Source organism: Cicer arietinum, chromosome 5 (genome assembly GCF_000331145.2).
Source record: "Cicer arietinum cultivar CDC Frontier isolate Library 1 chromosome 5, Cicar.CDCFrontier_v2.0, whole genome shotgun sequence".
Lineage (NCBI taxonomy): Eukaryota > Viridiplantae > Streptophyta > Magnoliopsida > Fabales > Fabaceae > Cicer > Cicer arietinum.
In genome coordinates, this window is record NC_021164.2 from 68,336,967 (window position 1) to 68,361,091 (window position 24,125).

General features: G+C 28.5%; 3 protein-coding genes across 10 annotated transcripts; 2 read left to right on the forward strand and 1 right to left on the reverse strand.

Annotated features, from left to right (window-relative positions):
- The first annotated feature begins 3,369 nt into the window (after positions 1-3,369).
- On the forward strand, positions 3,370-5,147 carry LOC101493540 (dof zinc finger protein 1-like). Of its 2 annotated transcripts, XM_004502631.4 has the most exons (3): positions 3,370-3,528; positions 3,965-4,068; positions 4,150-5,147. In XM_004502631.4, the coding sequence occupies exons 1-3, from the start codon at positions 3,505-3,507 to the stop codon at positions 4,916-4,918; spliced, it is 897 nt and encodes a 298-aa protein (XP_004502688.1). In that variant the 5' UTR covers positions 3,370-3,504; the 3' UTR covers positions 4,919-5,147. The 2 variants fall into 2 exon arrangements, with proteins under 2 accessions (XP_004502688.1, XP_004502687.1); XM_004502630.4 differs by having other exon boundaries at positions 3,965-5,147.
- Positions 5,148-10,543: 5,396 nt separating this feature from the next.
- LOC101494076 (protein yippee-like At4g27745) lies at positions 10,544-13,022 on the reverse strand. Of its 2 annotated transcripts, XM_004502633.4 has the most exons (3): positions 12,718-13,022; positions 12,131-12,264; positions 10,544-10,999 (listed from the first exon to the last, which is right to left on the reverse strand). In XM_004502633.4, the coding sequence occupies exons 2-3, from the start codon at positions 12,224-12,226 to the stop codon at positions 10,772-10,774; spliced, it is 324 nt and encodes a 107-aa protein (XP_004502690.1). In that variant the 5' UTR covers positions 12,227-12,264; positions 12,718-13,022; the 3' UTR covers positions 10,544-10,771. The 2 variants fall into 2 exon arrangements, with proteins under 2 accessions (XP_004502690.1, XP_004502689.1); XM_004502632.4 differs by lacking the exon at positions 12,718-13,022 and having other exon boundaries at positions 12,131-12,630.
- Positions 13,023-16,360: 3,338 nt separating this feature from the next.
- Positions 16,361-24,125, forward strand: LOC101494600 (RNA-binding protein 2-like). Of its 6 annotated transcripts, none has more exons than XR_012163252.1 (7): positions 16,362-16,615; positions 18,378-18,499; positions 18,994-19,231; positions 19,305-19,366; positions 19,439-19,520; positions 21,705-21,795; positions 21,886-24,125. XR_012163252.1 is itself a non-coding variant. In XM_004502635.4 (7 exons), exons 1-6 carry the CDS (start codon positions 16,534-16,536, stop codon positions 20,901-20,903), a joined length of 690 nt encoding a protein of 229 aa, XP_004502692.1. In that variant the 5' UTR covers positions 16,362-16,533; the 3' UTR covers positions 20,904-20,919; positions 21,039-21,359. The 6 variants fall into 6 exon arrangements, 5 of the variants coding, with proteins under 5 accessions (XP_004502693.1, XP_004502692.1, XP_073225176.1 ...); XM_004502635.4 differs by lacking the exons at positions 21,705-21,795; positions 21,886-24,125 and adding exons at positions 20,800-20,919; positions 21,039-21,359; XM_004502636.3 differs by lacking the exons at positions 21,705-21,795; positions 21,886-24,125 and adding an exon at positions 19,731-20,208 and having other exon boundaries at positions 16,361-16,615.

Below are 24,125 nucleotides of genomic sequence, written 5' to 3' on the forward strand. Positions count from 1 at the left end.
AGAGTGTTTTTGAACTCTTTAATTAATTTGCTTCTATTTTGGTTATTTAAAATGAAAGACACAAAAAGATATTTCAAAGTAAAGTAATTTCTATGGAGTAAATATTAGAGAAAACTCAACTATTATATTCTGGTTGAAGTCAAAACTCAAGGGCTTTAATTATTCAATCTCTCAATTGTTGGCTAACACACTAGCTTGCAAATATGGTTTTAAAGATAAATTTTGTTTTGGTATTTCAATAGTGTTGTGGAAAAATTGCTCTCTTCATCCCTACTTGATATATTATTGGCTAAATTACACCAACGGTTCCTTAACTTAATTTCAGGTAACGTTTTAGTTCTTTATCTTTTTTTTTCGAGTTGGTCTTTTATTTTAATTTTAAGTGACAATTTGATATTTTATATTTTAAAATATCAACAATGTTATCCTTTGTTTTACAAAAATTCAAAAAAACCATCAAAATTTTCAACCAAAACCCATAAAACTAATAATCATCTTCAATATAATGCAAATTTAATCAAATCCATAACTCAAATATTCAAATAAACTCATATTTTCATCTCCAACAACATCAAGTAAAGAATAAAAATATGAGTTTATTTTAAGATTTAAGTTCTGAATTTGATTAAATTTGTATTTTATTGAAGATGATAATGAATTTTATAGGTTTTTTTTGAAAATTTTGATTGTTTTTTTGAATTTTTGTAAAAAAAAGGACAACACACATTTTAAAACATAAAATATCAAATTGTCACTTAAAACTAAAATAAAGGACCAACTCGAAAAAAAAAAAAAATTAAAATGTTACCTGAAATTAAGTTAAGGGACTATTGATGTAATTTAACCTATATTATTTTAGATATATAATATTGAGTGATTGTAATTAGTGAATGAATTGAATTTAAAAGTGTGTGTATTTTTCATTTATGCACGTTTTGTGCTTGTGGACGTTAAATTGAATTAAACTTTCGCTTTGGTTTTTTCTTTTTAACAAAAAATATCACAATAATATAACCTACTTCAATATATGTATTCCCAAGCAATTACTTAATATATTATTCAAATCTCACACATAATAAAATAATCACTTATACTCTTCTGAACTAAATTGAAATCACATTACTCTAAATGATCCCAAAAAATTAAAATGTTTCTTAACTCTTTACAAGTATTTATATTTGTAGGTGAGATAATGACTCTCATTCAAGTATTCTCCATTCTTTTTATGTAGTTTCACTTTTATAGTTTCTACTATTACATGCTCTTCTTTTGACTTTTTCTCCAAATTTGTAAATGTTCTTTTTTTTTTTTTTTTTTTTTTTTTTTAATAAAGTACAATTGATTGTATTTTTATAATTGTTTTTAATTGAAGTCAAAATTTAGAGTTTTTAACTATACGGTCAATTTTAAAGTTAAAATCTATTGTTCAATTTATTTTTTATTTAAATATGTTCAAATAAATCACATTTAATTCACTTTTAGTTGAATTGTTTTTTCAAAATTAATTCATTCAAAATTAATTCTAATCAAAACAAACTAAAAAGTTAACTAAGTCTTCATAAGTAAACTGGGGTTAAGACTGAATATATTTTATGGTGTGTACTAATGCACAAATACAATATATGATATCGAATATATCATTTGTAAGAAGGAACCATGCACGATTCATAGTTTAATTTACTTTCATTCTAAATTTAATTTTTGCTTTTATATTGTGTTGTACATAAATTTAATTTAACGTACATATGGTTGAATTCCTCTTTATAGAACTATGTCGAAACTTGATATTCAATGTTGTAGTATTTGTAGAAGTAGAGAAATACTTATATACATAATATTTGAACACAAACTGATTAACATATTCACATAAATAAATACAAAATAAAAGAAAAAAATGATAATTAAAATATTCTTTTTGTTCAAATCTATTTCGTTCATTCGATAATTGATCGAACAATCCAAACATAAAGCCAACAAAATTTAAAATTTAAAATTTAGACCGTTTAATCTTAATCGAACGATCAAAATCGTGTGACTGTATACAGTTATAACAATATGTTATGAATGCACACAATAAAAAATCTTCATATAATCCTTTAAAATACCTATTTGATAGTCATTTTTCTCATCATTTTGCAATATAAAATTTAAAGAATCATCATGAATTAGGTATAAAGTTTTATTTTAAAAGATAACAAATATAGGAAAAGGATGGCACCTAAATTCGAGTTAAGAAAAACCTAATTATATCATATCATTATATCTATGCCACCTTAAAAGGAATGAGTAGCAACATGAACATACAATATGTCTAATTCAAGCTCCATCATACTCTATTAAACCAACTCTTTGTGTGTTTAGTTGTGTAATGATATTGCATAGCATCTTATCTCCATACAATTTTTTTACTACAGAAGAAAAGGCTACTCGTTAATGCTAATTCATTCATTTTTATTTGTTATTTTTTAAGTTCTTTATAGATATAAATGAAATTAATAATTTGTTATTTTTTATAAATGTATTTATTTTTTTCTTATAATGTTATTAACTATTTATTATTTTATTTCACTTTTTTTTTAACTTTGTAATAAATAATTAAGAATAATTTTGTAATGCCAATAATTAATATTACTTTGAAATAACAAATAAAAAAATTATAAATCAAATACACTTAAAAATGAATGGAGTGAATAATTAATATTGAATTTCCATTATAAAATTTATGTCGTAGATTTTAGATAAAAAAATCATTAACAAATCGAATTAGAGAAGATCACCAAACTAAAATCTCATTATTACTCTCTCATTAAATCGAACAAAACTCTAATATTATTTATAAAATAATCTAAAATATAAAAACAATAACGAATCGATACTTTAAAATAAAAAAAAAAATTTATCACTATATCTTCATATTATGATTCAACTCATATATTTAAAATTTTATTTATTCATTATAAGAGTAACTACACCCACTTAAATCAAACAACTTTTTTAACATTCCTACACATACAACTGAACTACATCTTTAGAGACATCTTTATAGAGTAAGTTTCCAAAATACAAAAAATACTAATTATTTTTTCAAGAAAAAAAAAAAAAAGAGTAATAAGTGAAAATAGTTGATGAGATAGAATAGTATAAGGAAAAAGGCATTTCTCCTTCTCTGATCTTAACCGACTAAAATTCCACTATGCTTCTACAAAAAGACACCAAAGAAGAATATTATTGACTTGTGCAAAATACTTTATTTATCAACACAAGTAGGCTTCATGTCATATACACAAATTTCAAGTACGTGTCATCACATCATATAGTAATTACAATACTATAAAATTACTAAAATACCCCTTCATGCGTAATATAGTATCCACTACTACTACTCTGCTATATTCCATTCCACAACTCTCAAAAGCTTTATTATGCACTTTGCTTTTCACTCTCCTCTAGAAAAGTGCCTGTTTTTCTTTCTCTGAAGAAGACTCCTTTTTTCTTCTTAAATCCATGGACACATCTCAGTGGGCACAGGTAAACACACACACATACCTTTTTCTGTTTTTCTTTCCTTCTTTTAATCATGAAAAAATATCTCTGCTATAAGATTTCTGATTATCAACCACAATAAATTTATTTTTGATTATTTTGTTTGTTCTAAGGGAAGTTTTCACTTTTTCCTTTACACTACTTTTTCTGATCCTCCACTAAAAATTCAATTTTTTTGTTCTTCTCTTAATTTTTAAAGATCTTTTTCTAACTTCACCTTTCTAAAGAACCCAAAGAAAGAAAGTTGAAAAATTTGTTTGTATTATTTCCATAGCTGCACTTGAAACAATTATCCCTCAAACTATATATATAACCACCTTCTAATTTTTTTTTTCTTTCTTTTTGTTTGTTTCCCATTTTTTTTTAAAGAAGTAAGGACCCTAAGAAAAAAAGTTAATAAATTTGATTTTGTTTTTTGCAGGGGATAGGAGTGGTTAAACAAATGGAAAATCCTTGTTCAAAAGAAGCACCTATGTTAGAAAGAAGAGCAAGGCCACAAAAGGATCAAGCTTTGAACTGTCCAAGGTGCAATTCAACCAACACAAAATTTTGCTATTACAATAACTATAGTCTCTCTCAACCAAGGTACTTTTGCAAAACTTGTAGAAGGTATTGGACTGAAGGTGGTTCTTTAAGAAATGTTCCTGTTGGTGGTGGTTCAAGAAAAAACAAAAGATCAACTCCATCATCACCATCACCATCATCCTCACAAATTCCATCTTCAACAATAACTAAAAATATTATTCTCAATAATCATGATTTAGCCTCACAAAATAATAATACTAATTTCCCTCATTCAGCTTCTCAAAACCCTAAGATCCATCAAGGTCAAGATCTTAACCTAGCTTATCCACCACCACAAGAAGATTACAACACTTTATCTAAATTCATTGAACTTCCTTATGAACAAGATAAACCTAATACTACTACTACTACTAATAATAATAATAATAATAATTCTTCATCATCACCATCTTCTCATTTGTCAGCTATGGAGCTTTTGAAAACTGGTATTGTAAATTCTTCATCATCATCAAGGGGTTTGAATTCAACAAATTTTATGATGCCTATGAGTATATCAGAGAGTAGTGCTGCTGCTGCTGCAATGTATAATTCAACAGGGTTTGCTAATTTGCAAGATTTTAAACCTGGTCTTAACTTCAGTGTTGTTGAAGGGTTTGAAAATGGTTATGGTGGTTTAGAAGGGATTGAAGAAAGTGGTTCTGGTGCAAGGATGTTGTTTCCTGTTGAAGAGATGAAGCAACAAGTTCCAAGTAGTGATCATGAGTTTGATGAGCAGAATAATATTAATACTAGAAATCAAGGTGATTCAAGTGGGTTTTGGAATGGTATGTTAGGTGGAGGATCATGGTAGTACTAGTAGATAGTAGATATTGAACAAACAAAAAAAAGGGTTGGTGCATGCTTTAGTTTAGACCCTTTTTATCTTTTGGTAATTAATGTTCTGGGAGAATGGATGTTTGAACTTTTGAAGTTTGGAGTGATCATGATCAAAACCACTAACATAATAGGGTAAATAGGTTATTAATTGCTTTTGTTTATTGTTTCTTTAATTAATTATTTGTCATATTTATTTTTCTTTATTATTATTATTATGGTATTTAGTAAGCACTAGTTTTGATTGAAAAATGAGTTTTAGAATTTTGATTGAAAGGAATGAGATGAAGTGAGTGAGATATAAAAATGCATTATTATTATTATTATGTGTTGGGAGAAGAAAGAAGAAAGTGGGTTTTGGAATGATGGGTGTCAAATCCTTTACAGCGAAAGTGGTCTCCTCACACACTCACTAATCACTATATATCTTTTGTAGCAAAGTGTCAGATCCTAAAACAGTGCCGCCATGCTCCTTCTTCTTCTTCTTCTTCTTCTTCATTCACTTTTTCTTTTTCATTAAGCTACCGAATAGGATCGTTCTGTTAACTCTTCACGTCACACTCACACTTACACTATTAGTATCACCTTTCTATTAATTCATTCATTAATGTCCATCTAACTCTCCCTTTTTAACTGTCTAACATTATATTAAATTACTTTTATTGTCATAACATTATATTATATCAAATTATTTATATTCATTAATTATTTATAAATTGTTAATTAAATTAAAAATATAAAAATTAAAGTTAAAAAGTTAATTTTTTATGATATATTAAATGTTATATTATTTAAAATACTATATATAATTAATTTTAGTTAAAAAATAAGAAAAATAAAATTGTTGATTTTTTAATTATAAGACTAATTTTATGAATGAGAAAAAATAATAGAAGTAAAATTGCAATTAGTGAAATTGAAATTTTAAAAATAGTATATTGATGAATAATTTGTTTTGTAAAAAAATTGTTGTTAATGAGAGATGATGAATATAACTCTAAATTTTTATATTAGGATGATGTCGATTAGTATTCAAATTTTAAATATTTTTTAAATAAAATGAACCACTTGTTAAGTGTTCAATAACAGAATTTGCCCTATTTAATTATAGCATTAGTAAAGCATGTTTATTCTCTATCGACATAAAAATTATTATTGACGTGGTTAACATTTTTTTAAAATATAAAGTTAGTGAATATGAACTTATTCTATACTGGTAAAGAAATGAACTTACATTAATTATTATTATTATTATTATTATTATTATTATTATTATTATTATTATTATTATTATTATTATTATTATTATTATTATTATTATTATTATCTCCATTAATAACTTATTACTTTATCGTTTTCTAATTCATTTATGTCTCTCAATCTCATATCATTTATGGGGTGCATTTATAAAGTAATTTATAATTTATTTATTTTATACAACATTAATTACATTTCATAATTTGTGTGTGTGAAATAATTAAAGTGGCATATAATTTATAATGAAACTTTTAGTTTAATTAGTGGTTTTAAAAGATATATATAATTAACGTTAAAACTCTAAATCTTTATACCTAAATAGTAAATAAACAAAAACGATTGTCTAAAAATTGCTTCTAGCAAAAACTCAAGTTCTAAGTTAAAATATAATATCTGAATTAAATTTATAAAAAATAATACAGCTTATGTTACAAATTAACATTTTTAAAGTATGAATTATTAAGTCGAATATAAAACCAAATATGCGAGTCTATGGGTCGGAGTAAAAAACCTAATAGCATTGCTTATTCAATTTATTCGGTCATGTGTACCAAATTTTCTCTGGTTCCCATGTCTTTGATGACCTCACTATATTTCCATTTGGTTGTTGAAGGTTTCATTCAATTTTCTCCATTTTTGTAAAGATTATTATTTCACTTTGTATATCCCTCACATGGGCTTCTTTTTCCTTTTTCTTATATTGAAAGCCTAAGAAGCTGGAGCTTGACTCTGGTCTCCTTTTTTTTTTTTCTGGTGGGAGAGGGGTCCTACAAACATTCCTATTGGTAACCGTGCAAGAATCATATCCTCCACACCATTTCCTCTTCCAACAAAATTAGTTTCTTTTTAATTAATATCTTTTATATAAAAATTAGAATAATTATTAAAAGAAAACATAGACAACAATATACTCTTATTAGTTAAGTATCGATATTTTCTTTTTTTACATCTCCTAATTTATATAAAGAAATGATTAATTTTATTATTTATTTTTAAATTTTACATGGGAATTTTGAAGAATACATAAGGTATGTAATTTTGATACTTTTAATACATGAATCAGATATAATATAAAAAATAAAATTGGATGTTGAAAATTTTATCTTTGCAATGATATCGTATTAAAAAATTAAATCTATTTTAAATTAGCGATAATAAATCAAAATAATTTGATTTGAACTTTTAAAATAAATATAAAATCACTTATGTCTATAACATATGATTTGTCTAAAATATTTGTTTGTATCATAAATTTATCAGTTAATTAACTATTGTTAATTCAACTATCTATTTAAAAATTAATCAACTTTCTTTTCAAATTTAGCTTGGCTTATGTCTTTACTACATAAGAATTTTTTGTGTAAACTTTAATTTTGAGATGTCATACTTTGATAATGTCATTTATAACATGTTAACAATGTCATTTATAATTTAATTTTAATTTAACATTTTTGCAAAACACGTAAACAAAAAAAAAATATATATATTTCAGTAATTATTAGTTCAATTAACTATTTAAAATAATATATTATAATTGTTTATATAAGATATCGCTATTAGTACTTAAAATAATAAAAAAAATCAAATATCATACTTAATTGATAAAATAAAATAAACACATAAAAATAATTAGTTAAAATAAATGATTTATTTATATAAAATGGTAAATAAAAAAACGCAAAAGAGTGGTTTAAAAAACAATAATAAATCACCTATCTTCAATATTTATATATAATTTTAAAGTAATCAAACTTTACAGCTCCGCATCATGGGGACATTCTTGCCAACGTTTATACGATCCACTCCATAAAGCACCCACTACAGTATATTAATTGAAATAAATTAAAGTGATTTTTCGGTAGGAGAATATCATGTAGTACTATACTTAAAATCATTCATTCAATTGCATTTCCGCGGTACAATAGATCTTGAATTAAATTATCGAAAAACGAGTCATCACCAAAGGAAAAATTCTCATTCCTTGTGACCAAATAGCATAGAGAGAATTGATGTATGTAGAATGTAGACATTAGATATAAAAAAAATTAACCTTCTTTTAACCTATAGCTTCACTCCAATCATGACCTTTTATTTTTACATACATTAGAGTTTCTACGTACTAGACAGGCTCTAACATCAAGGACATAAAGGGTAATTATTCATGTAGCTGCGGGACCATATATGTGCAAACAGATTATCATTCGTTTTTCTAGCGGAATCATGTTAAGAAATGTGCACCATTGGAATCCACTCTACGCAAATTGTTTGGCTACATATGGAAACAATTTTAAGTCAAGACACCACGACGAATGGGCTACGTACCTACATACTTCACATAAATTTTCTTGTTGGAATTAATCTCTACCATAAATATTCATTATTATTACGTCTAATGTTTCCCGAATTAATTCTATGAAAGATGCTTCTGAAGTTTTATTTATGTTACGCAGATTCACGATGTTGCGTCACATATATATATTTTGATCCTAAACAATTGCATCTAGTTTATATATACCGTCGCATTTATGGTCACCTATGACAACTTAATTCGCAATTTGAAGGTATCCTTTTGAATCCACCTCGACATTAACACATAATTATTACAAGATCCTTAATATTGATCTATCGACGCCCTTAACGTCGAGTATGTGCGTCGTATTCGGTTGTTCCGACAATTAATCTGTGAAATCAGAATATTAATACTAATCTCAAATAGAAAGAATTCCAAAAATAATTATGATAAAATATTAATTTATAATGTTAAGATGTTGTGATTTATTGATATCACAAATTCAATTTATTTGACATTGATTGATTTATTAGTTAAGTGCTAGTAGGAAATCCTTGAGAAAATGGAGGAAAACTCAAAAGTAAGTTATTTTAGAGGTACCGTTTTCAATTGTTTCTACCGGTAAGATATCTGTCACTTAGACAGAAAACAATCGCATTTTTGTAATGCGATGGTCATCGGGAACTTAGTGATGTCTAAGTCGTGTTCATTTTTTGAATTTATTTTATTATTAATAAATGAAAAAATTATTGAAAAGTATTTATTTAATATGTATTTGAATAATATTATTAGTATTAAAAAATATTTGAATCTTAATTTACTTATTTATTAAATTTTAGTTTTTACTGGAATCAAACTTGAGAAAGAGATCATACGAACAAAAATATATATTCGATCTATGTAAATACCATAACATACATGTATATACCAAAACAAAAACATTAATTTGTATCTAAAATATAGACTAACAATAGAAGAATTGTGGAGGAGAGAGTAATCCGAGAATTACATCAACAATGTTGTGTTTGATAAATTTTGTTGATGTGTTGTGTTTGATGAATTTGTTGATGTGTTTTGACATTACTAAGAAATTTTTGTTTTTTAACTTGAATATTTACTCATTTTTGTAAAAAAATAGTTAGTAATTTGAAATTTTATATGAGTGATAAATATTTGTCTGTGGAGTTAGTGAATGGTTGCACTATTAATCACTCTACTTATTATTTCAAAAATTTTTAAACTTCTGTATGTTACTCTTAATGTGTTTGAGAGGCTTATCTTATTTCAATCAAAATCTTTATTAGTTAATTGATAAGGAGTATATCAATGAAGATCAACTTGCTTTGGAGTTTAAGGGAAAACAAAGTACCTATTTGTTTGTTACCAATTACAATAGAAGGAGAGTGAAAGTTGTCTTTTATGTCAACTTTAAGAGGCATAATTTTCTCTCTTTACGTTCAAAATGTATGTCATTTATTGCTGAATAGAAAAAGTGACATTGCGTGTCACCTACTTGATACATTTGAGTGTTCTTTCACAATTTTAATTTAATCTCGAATTGTTCATGTCACCTACTTAACACATTTGAGGGTTCTTTCACAATTTTAATTTAATCTCGAATTGTTCGTCATATCTTTTACATGTGTTTTCTTCCTCTTATCTTCCCCTCAAATTACCTGAACCTTCGAGAGCAAGGAGGGAAATGAGAAAAGAATACTTAGACATTCTAGGCTTCTGCTACAAAACATGCTGTGATTATTAAGCAGCGTATGTTTGTTCACAAAGGAAAGGAAAGCTGAACTTCAAAAGTACACACCATTCATGAAGGAAATGGGAGCATCGACAGCTAAAATTCAAAATATTGAAGCTCTGCCAACATGTCAGTCCCAGACATAAAAATCCACTAAAGACGGGTTGCAACCTGCATAATGAGGGAAGCTGGAGCAAAACTTTTCATGTCAGCAATGTTCATATTCCAAAAGAGAAATCCATAAGTTGGTATAGTTTGGACCAGATATTGTTCTTTGATGATTTCATTCAACCTTGAAATCCATAGACCAGAAAATGAATACACGATTTTATTAACAAGGTATAAACAGTTTATATTACAATTTCACTTCTGGTAACAACATGAAGAAACATAATGAAGTTGGATAAGCAATGACAAATTTTTAAATGGGTAAAAGTGAGTACTTCCTGTACATAGGCACATCCCAAAGCATGAATAAATCTACATCATAACTGGAATGAATGGATTGGGGATCAGAGTTGCAGAAGGGAATGCTACCAGTTCTCCTTAACAATTTTCGACTTTTCGAGGATGAATTTTCCTTCCTTGTACTTCTGAGATGCCTCGTAAGCTCTTTCGTATTTCCAACCCAGCACTTCCCGGCAATCACCGCAGTAAACATCAGCAACAGTGTGGAGACCAGTCAAGAGATGCCTGTCTTCTTTTGGTCCAGTGACAACATTCATTGCATGGGAAAACAGAAAGGCTCGGCCATTTTTCCCCTAGTTAGAACATTTGTGAAACAAATATCAGTAAACGATCTAGCCAAACTTTTAATGAGATAAAATCATAAAACTAAAATGCAAGTATCAAGAATAACAACAGAAGAAGACTTTAATTGGAACAAACTTGAAGTCCAAATGAGAACAATGATCCCGTAGGAATGTTTATGCCTACCAAACACATAGTAAGGATTGAAATACTGCCAATCTTTGTGATATTTGGCTGCTATGTCAGTAAAACTACGGGTTATCTAAGAAAGAAAAAATAAATAAAAAAGATGTTAAAGGTTGAAAATCTTAATCACTTTTTGGACTCATCTCATCTGTTTCACTTCCCACCACTTTTGAAATGCCTTTTTCAACCAAAAGTATCCTCACAAATATGATAATTATGCATCTAAAATCACTGTGACAGTTACTGCCAAGAAGCATCTATGGCGACCGTTGCTTAATTTCTGTATAGGTAAATAATTGATAGAAAACAGTGTTTTCAGCACAAACAGCCTAATCTAACAGAATTGCTTTCTCATATCCTTCATTGTTTCTCAATTTTCAATTCTCATTCTCAATATGATCCATATACAAGTATGGCCTGCACGATCAGTGCATTCTTCTATAAATATAGTTGCCTTAATTATGATATTTACAACAAAACATATGCTATGAATCCCTAAATACAAGAGTTACATTACTAGAGATAAAAATATTTGCATGATATGCAGATATCACAATATATGCATGATATTATCGCAAGATATCAACCTTAGAGTCTCACTCAACCACTTTTTCCACAAACACAAACTATCTCATATATCTTCTAATAAAGGAAAAAGGAAAAAGAAAAAAAAAAGCAACTTCTTCCTTCTTCAAATTCGAACAAATTGCCTGAAATTCATTATAGAGTATGATCCATAACTCATCTAATCTAGTCTAACTGTAATTGCAATTGCAAATGCAAAGCATGAGGTCTAATTGTTATCATCTCCTGAAAATCAACCCTAAAGTTCTCTAAAAGTGAAATAAAACAAAAAGCAGAAAATGGAATATGCAGTTGCAGAAGGAGAGGTCCTGAAAATCAGCCAGAAAAGTATTTAAAACAGAGAGAGCAAAGAAAGGAAAAAGATGATTTACCTGAAAAGCCTTGGAAATGATGTCATCATGAAGTGAGACATGGTTTCTACAATTACAGCAACAATACAAACGGGGCCCTATTATCATTTCCTCCATGAATTGAAGATTGAGAAAACGTGCTTGATTCGATAGAGCTTGAAAAGAAGAAAAATAAAGGTGATGAAAAGATGAATGATATAGAGAGAGTTAACGTGCAAGAGTAAACACGCTACAATTAATTCATCACAAAGATGAATCAAGATTCTGAAAATAAAATATATGTATCTTATTCTTATCTAATCTCATCGGATAAAGACAGGGCCGCTTTATAAAAAGAGTTAAATACTCACTCTACTGTTCACATAAAATAAGTTACTGTAAATAGATAAACGACTAAATAGGAAGTAAATAAATATAATATGATTTAAGATATACTGGTAGAAATATGCCGGAACAGAAATAAAACGTTTTATTAGTATGAAAAAGAAAAGTAGAGAGAGTGGAGGTCGATGATCATCTCAGCCGTAAAAACCTAATTTCGATTTGTCTAGAATAAAACATAGGAGAAAACTTAGCAAGTTGTGTATAATGTTAGATGACTCACACACCTGGGTTTCAGCGTGGGCTCTGTTTTTGTTCAGTAATTGAAAGTGGAACTCGTCTTCAATATTTGTACCACCCGCTGCTAATACTTGAGAATTTTAGGTAGGTAGCCGATCAATTTTCTTCATTTTTTGGTCATTGTTATTTACTTGTAGGTGTGGTTAATATGGAAACTTCACGCGCTCCCAAACGGAATGTGACTACGCGCGTAATAACCGAAACTGAGACGGTGTAAAAACGACGTAATCTCGGTGCTTTAATTTAGAACGCCGCTGCTGATTCTCACACTCTCGTTAGGGTGTATTTGGTGGAAGGGGAGGAGAGTGGAGAGGATTAAATATTTTTAAAAAGTATGTATGATTTATACTTTAAGACGACGTAAAGATAAAATTCCTTGTTTGATTCAATGGAAGAGAGGAGTTGAGAACAAAATTTATGAGGGGAGGATAGAAAATAAATAATAAGTAAATACATGTTTGGTTAAAGAGATATATTAATAAAGAGTAAAAAAAGTTATTCTTACAAAACTTTGTTTTATGTCTTGATAAAAAAATTATATTAAAACTTATCATTTCCCTTTTTTTATTCAAACATAACTCAATTTCATCTCCCTCTCATTTCTTTCCCTCCGATAAAAACACACCTTTAATGACAATTCTTATTGGTATTATCAAATGGAAACCAACACTTTAAAATAATTGCTTCCACCAAAAATATATTCTTAATTTTAAAATTAGTATAAATAGATGATAAGGATGTGAAAAAATTATCAAAATCATCTAAAATTCACATATGATATATTTTTTGTGTTCCTTTCATTTAAAGTGATTTTGAATTATGAATAAAATTAAATCATTTCATAATATTTATAAAATCATTTTAAGATTAGTTTATAATCTTATAGTATATCAATATTATTATTGAAATTTATTTTATTTGTTGAAACTCTAGCGTATTTTTTTCTTCTTCTCATATTTCTGAACCAAGTCTAACAAATCTCCTCTAAATTTATTAAAAATTATAATCAAATTGGAGGAATATACATTTTTTTTATATTCTCTTTCCTCCTTTATTTTACCTATGTCTTCTCACTCACTCTAAACTCCCAAAAGAATCCTAAATGTACACATGAATATTGAGGAATATTCATGTGTTGATCTTTTTCAATAGTTGAAGAATATTAATTTGGAGACACCCATTCGTGATCATCGTAACAACTATATCCATATAATAAAAAAGCAAGACGTTTATTTTGTTTTTAGACTGTAATAAAAATCACAATTAAATAAACACATTTACAAAAAATAATCTTCTCAATAAATTTAATAATACAACTTCTCGTTTGAAGTCGGTTATAGATTGTACTTTTTGTTCGTATTATCATTCTTTTTTATGTATAAAACCATTGAAAACTCATAAAAATATTTTCGAACACATGACATTTTGTATGTAATTATGCATAATAGAATCAAATTACCAATAAGTCACTGCTATTTTATCGTTGATATATGTTTTTAATATATATCAATTTTAGTTCTCTAAATATATAAATTTTTATTTTATTTTCTTTAAAAAAATTATCTACATTTTTATTATTTTAAATTTTATATTATTAATTTTAGTATTTGTTTTTAACAAAATTCAAGCTGTATGTTTCAAACGATTTTTTTTATAATATATCGTTGATAAGAATTTAAAATATCATTAGTTTAATAATTTAATCTTAAATTTTGATTAATTTATTTATATCTTCGAATTAAAGATTAAATTGCTAAATTAAAGATTAATTAGTTAATAATATTTTAAAGTCTTAACAATAACATGTCATAAAAAAATAAATCAATTAGAACATGCAATGTGAATTTTTGTACAAAAACCAAAACTAAAATTGATAACCAAAAATTTAAAAGAACCAAAGTTCATATAAATTTTATAAATAAATTAAAATTAAAAATTAATATATTTAGAGAGGCTAAAAATATATTTAACTCATATGTACAATACTTAAATTTTATTTAAATGTACTAAACCACGATGTTGTTTTCAAAAAAAAAAAAAATGAGTATAGCACATTAAGAGCATATTTTAACTAAAAAATATATAACTTTTGTATTATAAATAACAATTTAAAAAAAAAATTGAACATTAAAATATTGAAATTTTATAAAGATTAAAAACATGTTTAACTCTCTAAAAAATTAAAGATATTTTTTTATTAACAAACTTTAAATACATGTGATACACTTTTTAAATTAATTTATTTGAATAAATATATAATAAATTGTTCGTGTTAAAAGATAATGATCTGCGATGATTTAAATAATAGTAATAATATATATATATATATATATATATATATATATATATATATATATATATATATAAACAATATCAATGATGGATTTCATTAATCTAACTGTTAAATTAATATTTTTTATTGTGTAGATTAACTTTACAAATTTTTATAAATATTTTAAAATTATTTGATATTTTATTAAATGATTTTAAATAAACATATAATAAATTTTTAAAAAATATAAGTAAATATTGATGATTATATTACATAATTATAAATTTTAAATTTATATAAAATTTTATGTGGTTAATCATTAATATATTATATCAATAATAAATAATTTAATTAATAAAATCTATTATTTATTATAAATTATTAATCGAAATAACCTATCACATATTTTACTTCTAGGGGTAATCCACTTTGATTTCCTTCAATAAAATTATAGTTCTACACTAGTGTAATCTATTCACTATATATAATATAATGATGTAGAATTATTAACATTTATAAAATTGTAATAAAATATTATAGAAACTTAACCTTCAACTTTAAAAATATTTTATAACATATTGAATAATTAATGAATTTATGTGATTCTATATCATATAATTGTATGTCATGTCATTTAAAATATGTCAAATTGTTATTTTATTAGTTCAAAAATACGAAGGAGATTAAAAGTGTTGACTTTAAAAATAGGGGGAACAGTTATGTAAAATAGTAATAATAAATGGACCAAAACTATAAATAAATCTTAAAAAATATACTAAATAATTTAACTATAAATCTTACTTTCAATGTGAACTTATTTTATAATAATATTCAATTTAGGGTTAACTATTCGTGCAATATTATTAAAACAGAAAATTACATTTACCTCTCATGATATCTCCTTAAATGACATTAACACCTCTTATACTTTTGAAAAATAATTCACCTCCCCTATATTCACTAAAAAAACACATGTTTTCTATTACTCTTTCAATTTTATCTGTCGTTTGTCAAAAAGAAATATTAAAATATGCACTCTCATTGTATTATTAAGAACATAATCATACCTTATAAAATTACAAATATCATATGTATCATACATTTATAAAAAAAATTAATTATATCATATAATAAATAACATAAATAAATGCAAGTGTGACAACAAATATTTAATGTCACTTAAAATATTCTGAGGGATGTAAATGCAATTGTTCATTATTAAAATGGGGTATAGTGTATATATATATTTGCACTTTCTCAAGATCTCTAGTTGGAAGTAAAAGTGAAAAAATAATTTTTTACTTTTATATTTGATCTTAGAAAAAAGTAAAATAAATATAGGAGAGAAGGTAGACGAAGACAAATCGAGTTCATACTTCTTCACACACGAAGCAGGAAGTTGTGTTGTGTGGCGTTTTGTTGAGTTGAGGAAACGTCTCACAGAGTTCAACGAACACACCAACCGTATCCATAATCCGATTCACTCTCAAACTCATCTCCTACTTCATCATACTCTCTCACTAATACTGTCATGTCCGACGCTTATTGGAGATACGCCGAACCCCATCCAGCCCCCTCTTCAATCGCCGGCAAACGCTCCCGTTCCGATTTCGGTATGCAATTTCTTCCATTTCTACCCTCTTTAGGCATTTACCTTTCAATTTAGGGTTTCTACTTCCCCTATTCAACATTAGGTTTTCTTATCGAAATTTATATCCAACATGGTCACACGGACAATTTTAACCGTAAACCACTCCTCATTTTGTTTTACCTGAACCGTTATGAGGATTGATTAAGAAGATTATTTTCTATGATTTTTTCTTTTTGAAACGATTTACAATGCGTTTCCCTTGTTATTTGTGGGGTTCTGCTGAGGTATAAAGAATAAATTCGTCTGTATGCCTTTTACTATGGCTGGCCATTTTTGGATGATCATTGGGATGCTTAATTTTGTAATGTGATATTTTGTTTCTGTTTAATAGGTTTTACTTATTGAATAAAATTATTGCCTTTAAGTTATTACAAATTGCAATCATATTTTCTTGACGCATTCCTCAACTTTAACAGCATGCCTCGGGCACCTTGTTTCTGGCTTTTCACAACTTCTAACCTCTACCTGTTTTATCATTTCAAATCTAACCAATAACCATAGAATGCATTGGCTGGCAATTGAATAAAGACTAGTCTGACATCTTTATGATATGTACTTCATTGCTCTCTGCCATTATCTATAAAAGGTAGTCTATAAGTATTAACTGCACACCATTAATTCATAATCAATGAGTAGGAAAAGTGAAACAGTTCTTATCTATGTAAAACAGTGGTGGGCATCGACCTAGTATATTTCTCTGTAGTATAGTTTACATGCTTCATAACTATTAAATAAACAAATAAGATCTGATGTACGCAATCTATTGGTTTGTTTAATTTTGAAAATGATTTCTTTATTTTTGTTTTTTATCTCCAAAGTTTTATTTTCATTTTTATTGTATTACATTCTAAGATATATATTTGGTTTGAAAATTTGAAAACTGCTTAAAATATCAAATTTTCAAGAAATGAAAACCATGGAGAGCATTTGATTAATATATTTGGTCCGATCGTGAAACCTTTTTAGTGGATATGTGGTAATCAAACTGTTCTGAAGATCTCAAATTTGATTCATGTGATATACTGAATTTGAGCCCGACGACAAGTTCTAAATCAGTAGATCACCAGTCAGATTGATAGTGATATAATTGGTATCACGCCACATCGTTCACTCTGTTGGAGTTAACAGTCAAGCTTTGGTAGCTATTGTTAATGTTTAGCAAAAATAAGGGTATCTTTATGCTGCTAACTATACATTTCTTATTATTTATTTCCACCTTTAAAGAAATTGTCCTATGTAATGCCACCGGAAATCATTCATCACATCTCATGATTGAACATCAATACAAAATTAAATTGAAAAGCTATATATGTGCTGAATTGCTAGTTATCATTAGTCATAACTTATTTGCATTGATGATTACATAAGAACTTGACAGACTTAGAAGTTAAAACTAAAAATTGAATCCAGGGCAAAAAAGTGTTGACAATCCTCTACTGATTTGCAAGAGTTTTCTATAAATGACTTTCCCCATTTATTTACCAAACTTACCATCATATACAGCCCTAAGCCAGGATCTGACAAATTTTCTGGTGAAACTGTCTCATTTGGAGATATATAATTTAACAACGAATAGCAAAGACAGACAGTTTCAAATTCAAAATTGTGATATTGCTAGGCTTATAACTCGATATATTAATTTACATTCATCACACAAATGATTCCTTTCTCCCTTGCTCTTGTCTTTCTCTTCTCATTAATTTCAATATTGCTTAATTTTGAAGATGTCTCCGGCGTTCATAACTTGCCCAGTTACTTTCCCCCTGATGATGATAGAGGAAGGCTCCAAGTAATTAGAGATACTGAATCCCTTGATGCATCCTATGAGCGTTACCTCCGTAGTGCGGTATTAATTATTTTTTCTGTTCTTAAATGACCAGTTATCTATTACTTGTTTTCTACGGCCCTATTTGGCACGATGAAGGCCACTATGATCTATTTATTTTATCTTGCTTTTGCTATGTATATGGATACGAATAAGATACAACATTGATTAAGTGGGTTTTTAATCGTTAGGCTCATTCTCAAAACATTTGCATTAAATTCTGTTTTAGCTACAAAGTTTTCACTGGAAGATTGCAAAGGCTTACGGAAAAATTGAAATGCGCTTTTTTTTAAGGTTTTAGAAAAATTGAGGGATTACTATGTCCTATTATTACATTTTAGCACACGATTTTAAATTCTACCTTGTTCTGAAATACCATCCATTCACTCTGAGCATGTGATGGGATAACTTATGTAACGAGACTGGATACCTGTCCAATCTAAGTTCGTCACAGGACAAATATGGCATGTAAAAATGCCTATATGTTTTAGGCTAACTTATCGTACATGTTTCAGCAAGTTTCATCTTATGGTCCGGGACAATCTACTAGAACCATTGATGGGAGAGTTCCCAGTCATTCTATTGATGATTCACATGTCGCAAATATTGGGGGAGTAGACCGAAGAACAGATGCAAAAGACAGAATCCTGGAATTAAGTAGTAGAAGGTCTGAGCATTCTCTTCCTCCAGGTGCTACCAATACGCTATTCGTGGAGGGTTTACCTTCCAACTGCACCAGACGGGAAGTAGCTCGTATCCTTTATCCGGTTCTCCTTAGTCTATTGTTTTTCACTGTCGATTCCTCTTCCTTAACACAGTGGTACAGATATTTTTCGTCCTTTTGTTGGCTACAAAGAAGTTAGACTTGTCAGCAAGGAACCAAGACAAGTAAGTTTAATTAAAAAGTATTAAAAAATATATTATTTGATTTGGTGGATTTTTGACTGGGATTACATGCAGCCTGGCGGTGATCCACTACTGCTTTGTTTTGTCGATTTTTTAAGTCCGGCCCATGCAGCTACTGCCATGGATGCATTGCATGGTAATGTCTCCTTTTCTTTTATTCTTGTGATGACAACCTCTTCCTTTATTTTTTTGCCAAGGCAGTGTGTTCAATTTCTTTTTACCCTTATGAGCTGATGATTATAGAGAAATTACTGTAGAATATTTTTTTCCTGGTATGTCCTGTACATAGAGTGGGCAATAACAATGTGTATTTGAGTGATTTAAATTAATCTTCCTCACGTGGCAGTGCATCAGGAGTGTGGAACTGTTCCTAGACCTAGATAACTGATAACCGATGCATGATTGGATTTTGGTAACAAGTAAAACTGACTGTATGATGATGCTGTAGAGCTGGGTATAGTTAATGTAACCGGTTCCTTGAAAGTGCGCAGCGCAAATTATATAAACTTTATAAAGAAATCACTGCAGCAATATTAGGCAAGCATCTGGATAAGAGTGGGGGAGTACTACTTTGTAGTGTTCGAAATAAACTAAAAAAAACAGCATTGCGTTTTACCTTGTGTGATATGTTTAAACTTGTGCAGTATATTTTCTTATATCTATCTCAACTTTATTTTCTGGGGGAGAGGGGAAGGGGCTTGACTTATATGAAAGTGGCATGGCACTCTAGTTTGAAATTTGAAAGCTTGGCAGTTGGCTTTTGTAAAACACAAATGTCACGACAATGAAATTCATCTATTCCTCACCAACTTTGCCATGCTCAATGATAAAGCTAACTCCTATATTTTATTATTTCTGGTTAAACTATGAATGCCATCCATTTTGATATATCCATGTTATGGAAGGTATTCTCTTCCTGATCTGAGTTATTGGCCTTTCTGACCAACCAAGATTGCTTTGTTTTGCTGTTCCAAAAAAACACTCTCTTTGTTTTGGAGACTGTCGTAATCCAACTAATGCCAGCATAGCCTCCCTTTCATGTCAAAGTATGCTTTACTGCGGCATAGATTCTTAAACTATAGTAGGACATATTCTTCAAGTATTCTTAGTTTCACCGGATGCCTTAACAGTCTTAACAATGGGGAGTGGAGAATCGCTAAAAATCACTCTCCTTTCTTCCTCTTCCTTCTCTTAAGTAGCTAGTTTAACCCCTTTCGTATCAAGTGAAGGATTCGATTTTTCGCCTATGTTGGATATTGGGTTTGAACATTTGCAGATGTATTTCAGGTTTATTATGTTTTAAGCTGAGGTAAGGTATATCACACGTATTATAGCATCTGCCTGCTGCCACCCTCTTTCGCCGTCCAGAATGTGATTAGTTTTTCATCGTAAAACAATGAACCTTAATTTTGCAGGTTACAAATTTGATGAGCTTGACCGCAACTCGGTCAATTTACGGTTCCAATTCGCTCGCTACCCTGGTGCGAGGTCAGGTGGCGGGCATCGTGGCAAGCGTTGAATTATGCAATCCGCAGGTGATTAATGCTGTCATTTCGACTCGCTCACGCTGTTATTAATGGTTATTGGGTGCTGAGTTAAAGCTTCAATATGAATGGTTAATCGTGCTTAATCGTGAAACGACAATTCTATGTAGGATTCGCCCATATTGGGGAGGTTGTGTTTATGAGAGGCAAGAGACTGACCTTGCTGTCGAGAATTACAATTGCTTTCGTTAGGATCATGTTGAACCTTTTGATATTCATCTGTTAGGGGCGCTCGCTAGAGATTCAGACTGTGCACTTGTTCTAGAGAATTGTCTAACTTATTTAATATAAATTTCTATGAATTGTCTTGTTTGGTTCAAGTTTGCTTCTTAAAGGTGTTTTACTGCCCTTGCGAATATTTGGAATAAGAAGCATGCTTTCCATGCATGTTTCTTTCTTGTTAATCTATTAGATATTTAATATTATTTATATATTTCCAAGTTGGTAGATGACTATTAATCGTGGCTAATCATACAAATAATGGATCGCTAGTACTTGCTTTGTCCTAAAACCTTACCAGCAAATTTTCCCTCATCTATGTTCTTTAATTTTATTATAGTTTGTAGTCAATTTGAAATCTTTGCATATTTGCTTTCCTAATGAAGATTCAGATTTGTTAGCAAATGAAGGGTAAGACTGCATTCAATATATATATATATATACACATAATTGGTCTGATCTTTTTTGGATTCCACCATAGGGGTAGCTTTAAAATATCAGGTTATTCTTTTCCTTTCCAATAAAATTTTCTATCCATTATTGAATACATATATCAGGTAATGGAATATAAATTTTGATCCCTGATTCCCGTGTTCCAAGTTGTGAGTTGTGTTGGTTGAAGATGAAATATAAGAGAAGTCACTGGAGGTTATTCTCGATCTGTTATGATAATGCTGTGTGTAATGAATGACTAGACTAGCTAATAATTATTCATAATACTCGTACTAAATTTATCAGATCGGTGTTAGTTATTCCATGAGACTGCAGTTCAATTCGAGTTATCAATTTGAAGAGTACTATTTGTAATATATTGAAGGATGGTGCTTGTGGTATGAAGGCAACGATCTTCGAATTTGATCTATAGTTTGCACTAAAGCAACTAACTGCTCATTCAGTTGTTTCCTGCATGAAGCTTTCTGAAGTTGCACTGCCATTCACTAGGTTTGGGAGTCCTAGGTTTTGCCATGTGCGCAGTCCAAATTGTTTTTTCTAGTGTTTCGGAATTAATAATGGTTTCTCTAGTTGTCTTATATCCTGTTCGGTTTGACAATTAGATTTGCAATCTCACGGCCCACCATGAATTTCTTTAGCTAGAAACTTGAGAGTTTGCTGAACTCACGATATGTGTGTGACTTTCAAATTTTCTAAACAACACTTTTGTTATTCTGTTGGAGTGGGCTTAGGGGAAAAAGAAAGAAAAGAAACCCAACTCATAATGAATATGTTGCGGGAGGTGCTTTGTTTATTTTTAGAATGATTGTTTCTGCGGTTGTGGGTTCAGTTGAAGCTTACTGTTGTAGCTTTAACTTCAACTCACGGTGGAATCGTGGAAATAGTAGTTATTCACTTCCTCGTTTTTTACTAGTTGTCCCGATCTATATATAGTAATCTATATATTGACTAGTAGTTCTGACCTAATATAGTTTCCGAGTTTGAAATAAATGCGTTATGTATAATATTGTGTGCATGATAACCTCTGAAGAAAATAAAATAACCTGGAACCCTGGATAAAAACAGTTCTAGTGGAATGCTGCAATGTCTTCTTTTCTGCCAACAGTAGGGGATAGACTAAAGAGCCCACATAAAGCAAGTTTGGGCTCGTGCTTTAGAACTAAGACATTCTCTATTTCTCACCTCTATTATTTTTCATTAACAAAGTTTTGAGAATACAAAATATAATAATGTGATATTGTGTGCTTAAATATTTTATACACTATAAACACTTTAAAATTATAGTAATGGAGATGATAAATGTGGAGAGAAAGTATGGAGGATATTACCTCGAATTTATATGAAAAGGAATTGAGTTAGGATTTTCATTTCCCACTCTTCATTTATTTTATTTCTATAGTTTTGTGTGTATATTTGTGCACATTTTTTAAACATGACATAAATTACATAATTATTGACTTTATATATACAAATATAGCATTTGTACTTTCCATTTCTTTATAGAAATGGTGCTATGTTAATTCCAACGTCGAATTAAATTATTCTATTTCTATTCAATATATGGTGTATCAGACAAGTTAAAACTATTCATTGTGCAGCCAAAAAAAAAACTAACCACAGAAAACAGTGTCAGCCGAATCCCCAAGTAACGTAAGTACCTATAAAGCTATAGGCAGGAGACCATCTTGTATAAATAAACCATATTCTTAACTAGCCCATTTCTATGTTACTTTTATTTTGAAAGAAATGCAAGTGAGTAGAATTTTAAAAAAATTAAACAAATAAATTGAAATGGGATAAATTAATTGATTTGAAGATCAATTAATTCGAAGATTATTGTTCAATTACTATAATAATTTTGAGGATTAGAACACTTATTCATTCATTGATTTGCACATGGATCTGATCTATATGTTACAATATGTTTGCTTTATAAATATGTAAAAATAAATATGCCGATTCCTCTTTCTCAACTTTGCTTTACTCATCTCTTCCTTCTTCGTTATTCATCAGTTAGAGGTGGATCGGTGTTATTTTTTTTGCCTTGTGATGACCTATTTGCATCGTTTTTTCATTTATCTAAATAATAAGTTTCACATAGATCTAAGTTTTTTCTACATTTACTCATGAATTCATCGTCAGAGTATGATATTTTGTGTGTTATTTTGATGTGATATTGTTTGGTTTTTTTGTCTTGTTATATTGTATGTTTGTTTCAGATTGATAGTTTCAGATTGATATATCAACTTCAATTGATTACATATTTAGTCAGTGGACTTAGTTGCCATGCTACAAATTTAAAGTCACAAGTATTTCAATTACTTTGATTTTGTCATGTTTGTAAATATTTTGTTGTTTTATAATTGTGAGTTTGTTCACTATTTCATCTTTGTCAATTTTAAAAACAATGAATTTGTATTTTTTATTTATTGATATCCTACTAATTTGAATGAATGAATATTTGTGTTAGTTAAAAAAATTATAACATATATGAATGATATAATATATGAGGAGTGATACAAACA